Genomic DNA, 12,589 nt, shown 5'->3' with positions numbered 1-12,589 from the left:
AGACCAGCCTGGGCAATATGGTGAAAATTGCCCGTCTCTGAAAAATACAAAAGTTAGCCAGGTGTGGTAGCATGTGCCTATAGTACTTGAGAGGATTAGGTGAGAGGATCACCTGAGCTCGGGAGGCAGAGATTGCAGTGAGCCGAGATCTTGCTGCTGCATTCCAGCCTGGGTAATAGAGCAAGACTGTCTCAAAAAAAACAAAAAAAACAAAAAAGCTTGGATGTGGTGGCTCACCCCTGTAATCCCAGCACTTTGAGAGGCCAAGGCAGGCAGATCGCTTAAAGTCAGGAGTTTGAGACCAGCCTGGCCAATATGGTGAAACTCTATCTTTACTAAAAATACGAAAATATGCCAGGCATGGTGACGCAGGCCTGTAGTCCCAGCTACTTGGGAGGCTGAGGCAGAATTGCTTGAACCCGGGAGGCGGAGGCTACAGTGAGCCGAGATTGCACCACTGCACTCCAGCTTGGGCAACAGAGTGAGACTGTCACAACAACAACAACAACAACAATAACAAAAATTTCTAAGACTGAAAGTTAGTAAGAAAAACGTTATATTGAGAGATCCAAAGTCCTACATCGTGGGTTTAAAAAGTTAACTGTGAGAAGACTGGTTTAAATTGGGTTTATGTGGTAAAGGTCAAAGGACATCAGTTATTTACAAGTTCATTATCATTATCAAGAAAGCTAAAGCAATTTTGGTGGCATGAATGGAAACAGTGTCTTGAAAAGGGGAGATAAAGGTTGAACTATCTTCTGGCCTCACACAGGGTGACCATTTGTTTCATTCCCACATTTCCAGGATGTGGGACTTTCAATGGTAAAACCAGGACAGTTCCAGGCAAATCAGGGTGACTTGTTACCCTACTACCACATAATCTGAGGTAGTATCCCCAGAACAGAGTGACCAGGATATCCAAGAACTAAATCACTGGGATACACCATGAGAGAAATGGTTGAAGCAACTATGGCTCCTTGGTATGCCTTAGAGATAAACTAGAATGAAGGGTTCCATTGTGGAGAAAAGAGATGTCATTAGAACCAGGATTAGAATTATGCTGTGTAACTTTAAAAAGCAAAACTTTCCAGACTCCCAGAAGCAAAGTTAAAAAGGCGAAACTAAGACCAAAAGATAAAAGTTGGAGGAAGGAAATTTTGGTTCAATAAAGAGACTATTCTAGTAATTTGAGATACTTAGAAATGAAACTGCTTCCTTTTTCATTTCCTTTTTCTTTTTCAAGCCAGACTTTAGGCAGAAAGAAATTCCTTACTGTGTCAGAGAATACCCAATCACCAGTTATGTTAAAACAGAAATTGTAAGAAATTAATACAGAAGAGGGAGCCCAACCTTGAATGTCTCTTTCAACTATATAAGCCTATGATCCTATGCACTTTTACTTTCAGTTACAGAGGCATTTCTTACCTAACTACTAAATTTATGTCCACATGAAGTTTCTCACTGGCCTTTCGTTTTTTATTTTGTTTTATTTGCTTTCTACTGGGAGGTAGGCAAAATAGAGTTAAACACCAACTCAGTGATCTTATCTCGAACTATAAACGTCAGCTCTTCAAACTGCCCCTTAACAACTCTAAGGAAGGGGAAATGACAGAAGAAACCAAATAAAAACACACCCTTAAACACAAAGCTGTAGAACAGGTGAAGGTTATAAATACTCACCCATGCCAGATTTACCATCTGGGTATGTGTAGACTTGGCCATTGTTTTTGATAATCGGGAGATTAGAAGGTAAAGGAGCGACTTCTTCCTCACTCTCTTCGGAGCTGGAGCTGCTGCTTGTGTCCTCACTGCAGCTATCATAACCGTCAAACATCCCGAAAGAATCTCTTCTTTTCCTTTCAGATCGTGAAGAATGTTCAGTCTTTGAAGTAGAGAAACCAGTGACACATGACACAGCACTCACATACACCCGCTAAAAGACCCTAGCACAAATTCTGGTAAATGAGATTTGATAAATGAAAACATAGCCCTGAGAAATAACCATTTTCTTCTTTTTTTTTTTTTTTTTAATGTTTTGAGACAGAGTCTCACTCTGTCACCCAGGCTGGAGTGCACTGGCACAATCTTGGGTCACTGCAACCTCAACCTCCCGCACTCAGAAGATCCTCCCACCTTTGCCTCCTGAGTAGCTAGGACTACAGGCAAGTGCCACGATGCCAGAAACATTTTTGTGTTTTTTTTTTGTAGAGATGGGGTTTTGCCTTGTTGCCCAGGCTGGTCTTTTATGCTTCGTCTCAAGCAATCTGCCTACCCCAGCCTCCTAAATGCTCGGATTATGGATGTGAGCCCCCTCCCCTGCCGCAAAGGATGTCCTGCCTCTGCATCCCAAAGCACTGGGATGATAGATGTGAGCCACTGTGCCTCGCCCAGATTTCTTTTTTCTTTTTAATTATGGGATGAGCATGGTGGCTCATGCCTATAATCCCAGCACTTTTTTTTTTTTAGACTGGGTCTCACTCTGTTGCCCAGGCGGGAGTGCAGTGGTGCAATCTCGGCTCACTGCAACCTCTGCCTCCTGGGTTCAAGTGATTCTCCTGCCTCAGCCTCCCAAGTAGCTGTGATTACAGGTGCATGCCACCATACCCAGCTAATTTTTGTATTTTTAGTAGAGACAGGGTTTTGCCATGTTGGCCAGGCTGTTCTCGAAGTCCTGAACTCAGGTGATCCGCCCACCTCAGCCTCCCAAAGTGCTAGGATTACAAGCGTGAGCCACCGTGCCCAGCCTAATCCTAGCACTGTGGGAGGATAGCTTGAGATCAGGAGTTTTAGACCAGCCTGGGCAACATGGTGAGACTCCTTATCTACCAAGAAAAAAAAAAAATCATATAAAAATAATTGTGGGCCAGGCGTGGTGGCTCACTCCTGTAATCCCAGCACTTTGGGAGGCCAAGCTGGTCAGAGGAGTTTGAGGAGTTGAGGAGTTTGAGACCAGCCTAGGCAACATGGCGAAACCCTGACTCTACAAAAAATACAAAAATTAGCTGGGTGTGGTGGCACGTATCTATGGTCCTAGCTATGTGGGAGGATCACTTGAGCCTGGGAGGTGGAGGCTGCAGAGAGTTGAGATCATGTCACTGCACTCTGGCCTGCATGACAGAGAGACACTATGTCTCAAAAATAAGATAAAATAAAATAAAAATTGTGGTGAATTATACATAACAAACATGATTTTTAAATTTGCGTTTCATCTCTAAAACTAAACTTCTAGACCAATTTGGAGTATCCAGAAAATACAGTTTTTTCTTTTTTTTTTTTTTTTTTGATGACAGAGTCTCGCTCTGTCACCCAGGCTGGAGTACAGTGGTATGATCTCAGCTCACTGCAATCTCCATCTCCCAGGCTCATGTGATTCTTGTGCCTCAGCCTGCCGAGTAGCTAGGACTACAGGTGTGTGTGCCAACATGCCCAGCTGATTTTTGTACTTTTAGTAGAGACGGGGTTTTGCTATATTGGCGTGGATGGTTTTGAACTCCTGACCTCAAGTAATCGCCTGCCTTGGCTTCCCAAAGTGCTGGGATTACAGGCGTGAGGCACTGCGCCCAGTCAACATACAAAGCAATTTAAAAATTGCTTTGGGCTGGGCGCGGTGGCTCACGCCTGTAATCCCAGCACTTTGAGAGGCCGAGGTGGGTGGATCATGAGGTCAGGAGATCGAGACCATCCTGGCTAACACGATGAAACCCTATCTCTACTAAAAATACAAAAAGTTAGCCGAGCGTGGTGGCAGGCGCCTGTAGTCCCAGCTACTAGGGAGGCTGAGGCAGGAGAATGGTGTGAACCTCGGAGGCGGAGCTTGCAGTGAGCGGAGATTGGGCCACTGCACTCCAGCCTGGGCGACAGAGCGAGACTCCATCTCAAAAAAAAAAAAAAAAAAAATTCGCTTTGCTGGCTGAGCATGGTGGCTCACATCGGTAATCCTAGCACTTTGAGAGGTCGAGGCCGGTGGATTGCTTGAGCCCAGGAGTTCAAGACTAGCCTCAGCAATATGGCAAAACTCCATCTCTACAAAAAACACAAAAATTAGCCGGGTGTGGTGGCTTGCACCTGTGGTCCCAGCTACTTGGGAGGCTGAAGTAGGAGGATAGCTTGACCTCAGGAGGTCGAGGCTGCAGTGAGCCATGATGGTGCCCCTGCACTTCAGCCTGGGCGACTGAGTGAGACCCCGTCTCAAACCCAAAACCAAGAACCACTTTGCTGGATACTTTATCATGTTAGAAGAGGAAAGAAAAAAAAATCACTGTTAAGAGCTCTGGAGGGTCTAACAGAAAATTTTGCCTTTCAGCTAGGCGCAGTGGCTCACGCCTGTAATCCCAGTACTTTGGGAGGCTGAGGCAGGGAGATCGCCTGAGGTCAGGAGTTTGAGACCAGACTAGTCCACATGGGGAAATCCCGTCTCTACTAAAAAAATACAAAAATTAGCTGGGCATGGTGATGCATGCCTGTAGTCCCAGCTACTCGGGAGGCTGAGGCACAAGAATCGCTTGAACCCAGGAGGCAGAGGTTGCAGTGAGCCGAGACTGCGCCACTGCACTCCAGCCTGGGCGACAGAGCAAGATTCCGTCTCAAAAAAAGAAAAAAAAGAAAAAAGAGAAAATTTTACCTTTTACAATTTTAAGATAGCAAATAATTCAAAAATTGCAGGAGATAATATTTCTACATATATATTCTTATTCAGTTTTTTAAAAAACATAAACAATGGTTTGAAACCCAATCCAATTTTCTCAAGTTAAACAGTATTTCCTCAGAAAACCGAATACCACATGTTCTCACTTATAAGTGGGAGCTAAATGATAAGAACAAATGGACACATAGAGGGGAACAGCAGACACTGGGGCCAATTGGAGGGTGGGAGGAGGCAGCGGACCAGGAAAAATAACGAATGGGTACCAGTCTACTAGGCTTAGTATCTAGGTGATCAAATAATCTGTTTGACAAACCCCCTTGACACACATTTATCTGCGTAGCAAACCTGTACATGTACCCATGAACTTAAAATAAAAGTTTTAAAAAAATTTCCTTTTCAAAGAAAAATACAAAGAAGTTATATCATCTTTAGTGAATGCTAGTCTTATGTCTCCTCCAAGATGTTGCCTCATTCAAACCACAAAAAACAAAAAAACAAAAAACGAATATTGCTACTCTAACCATTCCCAAAATAAATTCCGAAACTACAGGCTTTGTGAGAAGTGAAAAGAAAATAGGAGACAATAAAAAGGACAAAAAAATATGGGAGGCTGGGCACGGTGGGTCACGCCTGTAATCCCAGCACTTTGGGAGGCTGAGGTCAGGAGTTTGAGACCAGCCTGGCCAATATGGTGAAACCCCATCTCTACTGAAAATACAAAAAAAATTAGCTGTGCCTGGTGGTAGGTGCCCGTAAATCCCAGTTACTCAGGAGGCTGAGGCAGGCAGAATTGCTTGAACCGGGGAGGCAGAGGTTGCACTGAGCTGAGATGGTGCCACTGTACTCCAGCCTGGGTGACAGAGTAAGAGTCCTTCTTGGTGGGGGGAAGGAAGAAACAAAGATGAGAAAGGTATCTCAAATTCAAAATAAAAACAGGCGACGGGCCACTGGCTGAGGCCCAGCTCATGTCCCTAAACCTAATAAACAAACAAGAGCAGGAAAAAAAAAAAAAAAAAAGAAAAAGAAAAAACAAATGGGCCAGGTGCAGTGTCTCACGCCTGCAATCCCAGCACTCTGGGAGGCTGAGACTGGAGGACTGCCCGAGCCCAGGAGTTCAAGACCAGTCTGGGCAACATATGGAGACCCTATCTCTACCAAACAAACAAATAAACTCAAACCATGATAAAATATTAAGTGAGTTATAACCAGAGAGATGAAAACTATCAACTCAAGAATATTTGAGATTTGGCACCTATTCTTTTTCTTTTGCTATACAGAAATAGTTTTTTTCTATCCTCTGGCACTACATTTAAGCTAACATTTTTTTCCTGGCTAGCTTACCTTCTTTTTGGTATTAAATGACCAGAAAACAAAGCTAGTATTACATGACCAATAACAAGGCTGAAATCTGTTGCCCAAAGTTTGACAACATAAAACCATCCCCAGGTGTCTCTCGGTTTTATGGAATAAACTGAGACTGTCATTGTCAGGTATTTAACATCTGCATTGAGACGGGAAACTAATTTTCAGTTGTATCAGGTGTAACTATGAAAGCTACAAAAACTGACTTCTTAGTTCACACAATGGAAATATTACATTACCAAAGAAGTCCCCTTGGGAGGTTATATACATGTTCTAATAATGTTGCCACAGCCCAGCTGTTTTTAGTACACCTTTTTTTTTGAGACGGAGTCTCGCTCTGTTGCCCAGGCTGGAGTGCAGTGGCCAGATCTCGGCTCACTGCAACCTCCGCCTCCTGGGTTCACGCCATTCTCCTGCTTCAGCCTCCTGAGTAGCTGGGATTACAGGCGCCCACCACCACGCCCAGCTAATTTTTTGTATTTTTAGTAGAGACGGGATTTCACCGTGTTAACCAGGATGGTCTCAATCTCCTAACCTCATGATCCACCGGCCTCGGCCTCCCAAAGTGCTGGGATTACAGGTGTGAGCCACCGCGACCAGCCAGTATACTTCTTTTAATACTCCCTTTTAGATACAATTTTAAAAACAAAAACCTATCGTTTGTGGTCACTTCGGAATTACTCCTCCTGTTCCCCGCATCAGTCTTCCCTAGCTTGGTCATCTACCTGATTCAGCAGACTTGGTTCCGAGTAACTTTTCAGTATTTCTATAAATCAAAGGTATCGTCAAAGAATCAAGATTTGCTACAATCAGGAGATCTAAAAGAAGAAATGAGACCTTGAAGGCAATACAAAAGAAAAGTTCTAACAGCACTTTGAACTGACAGTGCGGAAGGGAATGGGACAAACACATTTAGATATAGTGTGGTGTTATGAACACAGAATTCTGACAAACATGGGTTCAGACTCAACTTTGACACTTGTTAGCTGTGAACTTCTGCAAGTTATGGGTTTCTTCTCTTAGTCATTTGACGTCTATTTATCAAGTATTTGTGAGTCTCATCGTAACCAAGGCTAAAGACAGAAGAGCATACAAAGCAGACAAGATCCATGGTTTTCAGGAAGACTAAGCTACTGGCAGGAGGAAACCAAACAAGGCTGTGTGAGGGTAGAGTCACTCAAGCAGGGGCGATTAGCTGAGATTCAGCAGTGAAGAACAACCTCAGTGAGGTAAGACCATGAGGACAAAAAGGCAGCCATTTAAACATCTGATGCTGGCATATTCTAGGCAAAGGAAAGTGCAAGACAAGGGCTTTCGAGCTAGAATAAACTTAGCACACTCGGAGGCCAGTGTGGCTGGCACCCAGTGTGAAAGGTATGGCAGATGAGGTCAGAAGAGGATGTAGTGGCCAGATTATGAGGGCCCTTGTAGGCCAGGGTAAGAAATGGATTTTTTTTTCCTGGCGGCAATGGGAAGACATTACGAACTATTTATCACAGTGCCTGCTCTACACATTTAACAAACACTGGCTAGATTCTAAGTTCTAATAGAGTCGTACAGCTCACCTCCATTTGGAGGTGACCTTTTATACTCATAGTTTTCTTTCTTGTTTTTTTGAGATGGAGTCTTGCTCTGCTGCCCAGGTTGGAGTGCAATGGCACGATCTTGGCTCACTGTAACCTCTGCCACCTGAGTTCAAGTGTCAGCCTCTGGAGTAGCTGGGACTACAGGTGCCTGCCACCACAACCGGATAATTTTTGTATTTTTAGTAGAGATGGGGTTTCGCCATGTAGGTCAGGCTGGTCTCAAACTCCTGACCTTGTGATCTGCCCGCCTTGTCCTCCCAAAGTGCTGGGATTACAGGTGTGAGACACTGTGTCCGGCCAGACCTTTTATATGCATAGTTTTCATATAGGTTTGTCTACTATTAATATATAGCCAGCTTGGTTAGCAGCTAATGTAAGATTATTGACTTAAATGTCAACCCAGAATATCTTATTCCGACTCTATTTTCAGGGAATATAGCCTTAAAATTTCAGGAGGTCAATGATTATAGATATTTTGTTTTCAATAGTTACAGGCTATTAGTATTTTTTTAAAAAGTACCATGGTCAAAGATGTTTGGGAAATTTTCCTCAAGTCAAGGTCTTCTGGAGACTTTAGTATGCTTATGAACATTATAGTGATTAAAGAGGAATATGCGGTATGCAGTCTTTTCTAGAGCATCTTTTAGGACCGTCTTAGAGAAATGTTCTCTGATCTTTTCTATGATCCTAGCACACAGAAAATGATCATCTGTACAACTCAAGGGGAATAAACCCCTGGATGCACCCAGCCTAAGACCTCTGACTGTCCTAAGTATGCAGGAATGAATATCTTGACATACTCCTAATCTGAGCAACACTCGTTGGTAAGCTTTATTCTTCTTAGGGAATGTGGTTTCCTAAAGTGTTTTTTTTTTTTTTTTGGTACTTTTTTCCCCTTGCAAATACTATGGTGATCTAAGTTTTTTTTTTTTTTTTTTTAAATACATTAGGATAGAATACCAGTGAACGAAATATTAATATATAAACTATAACTGATTTACCCTATGTAAAACTTACCTTTTATTTACTATGAGGGCACTTAACTGGAAACTCCTACATTAGACCAAAACCCCTGAAAGGGTCTACAACTTCACTGAAAGAGTCAGTGAGAAAGAAACTGATTACGTGCAAAAGACCTACAAGGGAGCATTTCAGGTACATGCTCTGGGTGAAGAGGTTTCTCTGGGATTTTGTAATCACAGGCCTGACCTCATGAGTAAGTCTGAGGTTGAAATTTTCTCTCCTTTCTATGGTCAGGGAATTCCCAGGCCAAGAAATTAAAGTGGTTCCATGCTACCAGTGCCCTTTGACACCTAGTAGAAGCAAACCTAAATTAGATCGGGAAATAAGTCACCTACCATTCAGGCCTTTCAGTATTCCCACCAATTTTATCAACTATGAGCGCATGATTAAATAGCAAATACATAATAAATAATCCAGCATGAGCAAGCATCAGGAGAAACTGATTAAGAATCCCCAATACTTTGGGCATTGGAATTGACAGAGATAGAACATAAAATAAGCATTATGAGTTGTTTAATAAGAAATAAAAATATTACTGAAAAATAAACAATATAAAACAAGCACCAACTTGTCAGACATTGCTAAAGAGAATTAAAAAATCGAAGATACATGAAAAACACTCAAAATGCAGCAAAGAAAAACAGAAAACTGGAAAATAAGATGTCAAAATAAGAGAACAGAATGTAAAGATCCAATAAAAGTCTAATAAGAATTCTTAAAGGGGTGAATATGGAGAATGGAGAAAGGTAATGTTGAATTAGATACTGGCTAAGAATTCTGCAGAAATGAGGACATGAATTAGGCCAGACACAGTGGCTCATATCTATAATCCCAGAACTGTGGGAGATGAAGGCAGGAGGACTGCTTGAGGCCAGGAGTTTGAGACCAGCCTGAGTAACAAAGTGAGACACTGCCTCTACAAAAATAAAATAAAAAATATTAGGCAGCTGTGGTGGTATGTGCTTGTGGTCCCAGCTACTCAGGAGGCTGAGATGAGAGGATCACTTGAGTCTGGGAGGTTCAGTCTGCAGTGAGCTGCGATTGTGCCATTGCACTCCAGCCTAGGTGACAGAGCGAAACCTTCATACACACACACACACACACACACACACACACAGAGAAAGTGAGAGAGACAGAACATGAATTCACAGATAAAACTATAATGTAAATTAAGCACAACAAAAAGATATCTACATCTAAACAGATCATAGTAAAACGGCAGAACATCAAAGGAAAGATATTAAAAAGCAACCAATCACCACAGTGAAGCTCAGCAGTCAACAAGCTCTACTCAGGTAGACAGTCCAATCAGTTGCTCAGTACCTAACCATTTGATATGAGTGGACAGGCAAGGATCACTGATCATTTGAGAAAGGCCTCTAAGAATATGAAGGACAAAACAAATCTCCAGGAAAGATGCATCTATAGGAAACAGAAGAAAAGCAAACAGCATAAGAAAACTCCAAAAAAATATAATGAATTCTTCAGAGACGCAAGAATAGGATACTATCGGAGAACAAGATAGACCTTGGAATTTGAAAACAAAAATGGCAAAACAAATTCAACAAACGGATGATAAAGTCATGGAAATCTTTCAAAAAGCATGTGTGTGTGTGTATACATGAGAAAAAAGGCAACAAGAAAGAAAAAAATAAGAGCTCAATCTAGAAGATCCAAAATCCAATTAAGAGATATTCAAGAAAGAGAAAACAGACGGGAACAAAGTTACATTAAAAACACACACACACACACACAACAAAACAATTTCCAAGACCAAAATGGAGCATCCATATTTAAAGAGACCATGTAAGCCCAGCTTAACGACTTAAAAAAAAATTTATACCAACATGCATCACTATAACAATTCAAACTCTGCCAATACTGCTATTAAAAGCTTCGGCACTATGCTACACAAAAAGAGAAGGGAATCAAAATATCAGTGGACTTCTCAACACCAAGACTGATAAATATATTTCCATCAGATTTCTAAAGAAAAAAAATTCTTATTAGAAAATCTACACTCAAAGCTCCAAGTGAAAATAAATGAAATTAAAAATAGAAAAAAGAAAAAAATGAAAACAAAGTTGGTTTTTTGAGATCAATAAAACTGACAAACTTCAAATCAGAGACAGAAAAAAAAAGACACCAATATCCCAATACCATAAATGAAAGAAGTAACACAAGGCCAGGCATGGTGGCTCATGCCTGTAATTCCAGCACTCTGGGAAGCTGAGGTGAGTGGATCACCTGAAGTCAGGAGTTCAAGACCGACCTGGCCAATGAGGCAAAACCCCATCTCATCTCTACTAAAAATACAAATATTGGCTGGGTGTAGTGGTGTGCACCTGTAGTCGTAGAGACTCAGGAGGCTGAGGAAGGAAAATCGCTTGAACCTGGGAGACAGAGGTTGCAGTGAGCTGAGATTGTGCCACTGCACTCCAGCCTGGGCCACAGAGCAGAGACTTTGTCCACCCCCCTCACCCCTTCAAAAGAGTAACATTGCTGCAGATTTTACAGATATTAAAATATTAAAAAGACTGTATTATCAACAACCTTATGACACTAAATTTGATAACTTGGATGTAATGGACAAATTCATTCAGAGACATAGAAACAAATGTCACTCATAAAGAAACATACCTGAATAATCCTGTATCTATTGAAAAACCTGAATTTGTTAAAGATCTTCCCACAGATGAAACTCGAGGCTCAAATGGCTTTACTGGGGAATTCTACTTAGGAAATACTATAGACTTTACACCATTTTTTGTTTTTTTTTGAGATGGAGTTTTGCTCTTGTCACCTAGACTGGAGTGCAATGCTGCGATCTCAGCTCACTGCAACCTCCGCCTCCCAGGTTCAAGCAATTCTCCTGCATCAGCCTCCCAAGTAGCTGGGATTACAGGCATGCGCCACCTCGCCTGGCTAATTTTTTTTGTATTTTCAGTAGAGGTGGGGTTTCTCCATGTTGGTCAGGCTGGTCTCAAACTTCTGACCTCAGGTGATCTGCCCACCTCGGCCTCCCAAAGTGCTGGAATTACAGGGGTGAGCCACCATGCCTGGCCTATGTACCAACTTTTCTAGAATACTGAATAGGATGAAACAGTTTCCAAACTCATTCTACTAGGCCAGCATTACTTTGATTCCCAAACCAGATAAAGCAATTAGAAGAAAACTACAGAATAAATATCATGAATATAGGATGCAAATTTTTTCTTTTTTCTTTTGAGACAGAGTCTCACTCTGTTGTCCAGGCTGGAGTGCAGCGGTGAGATTCTGGCTCACTGAGACTTCCGCCTCCTGGGTTCCAGCTATTCTCGTGCCTTAGCCTCCTGAGTAGTTGGGATTACAGGCGTGTGCCACCACACCCAGCTAATTTTTGTATTTTTAGTTGAAACAGGGTTTCACCATGTTGGCCAGGGTGGTCTCCAACTCCTGACCTCAAGTAATCCACCCACCTCAGCCTCCCAAAGTGCGGTGTGACCCATCATGCCCAGCTAGATGAAAATACTGTTAACAAAATTTTAGGAAATAGAACTTAACAATATATAAAAAGAACATAACATGACCAAGTATGTTCCTTCCAGGAATGTAAAGCTAATTCAACATTTGAAAATCAATAAATTCACCACATTAGCTATGTAGAAAATCCGATGGTATCTATGAAAAGCTATTGGGACTAATAAGTGAATTCAGCAAAACTGGAGGACATAGTATTAATATACAAAAATTAGTTGTGTTTCTATATACTAGCAACAAACAACTAGAAACAGAAATACAGTCGAAAATTATGAAACAATTGGAGATAAATCTGGTAAAAGATGTGCAAGACTGGTATCTTGAAAATGACAAAATGTTGCTTAAAGAATTTTAAAAAGATCCAAATAAATGGAAGATGTGCTATATTCATGGATCAAAATGTCAATCCTTCCCAAACTGATTTACGATTAACACAATCCAATGAGAATCACAG

The 12,589-nt window shown here is 41.7% G+C and overlaps 1 protein-coding gene across 50 annotated transcripts in view; it reads right to left on the bottom strand.

The window, feature by feature from the left end:
• Window positions 1-12,589, bottom strand: part of MBTD1 (mbt domain containing 1) — an 84,964-nt gene that overhangs the window by 46,254 nt on the left and 26,121 nt on the right. For 33 of the 50 annotated variants that reach the window (XM_015119253.3, XM_028836342.2, XM_028836340.2 and 30 more), the window contains one exon: window positions 1,681-1,882. In XM_015119253.3, the coding sequence (XP_014974739.1) occupies window positions 1,681-1,882 (202 nt within the window). The remainder of the gene's footprint in view (window positions 1-1,680; window positions 1,883-12,589) is intronic. The other 17 variants (XM_077971099.1, XM_077971104.1, XM_077971108.1 and 14 more) reach the window with 1 other exon arrangement.

Source organism: Macaca mulatta, chromosome 16 (genome assembly GCF_049350105.2).
Source record: "Macaca mulatta isolate MMU2019108-1 chromosome 16, T2T-MMU8v2.0, whole genome shotgun sequence".
NCBI lineage: Eukaryota > Metazoa > Chordata > Mammalia > Primates > Cercopithecidae > Macaca > Macaca mulatta.
The sequence above is the reverse complement of the archived record's forward strand: the minus strand, read 5'-3'. Positions and strand labels throughout refer to the sequence as shown.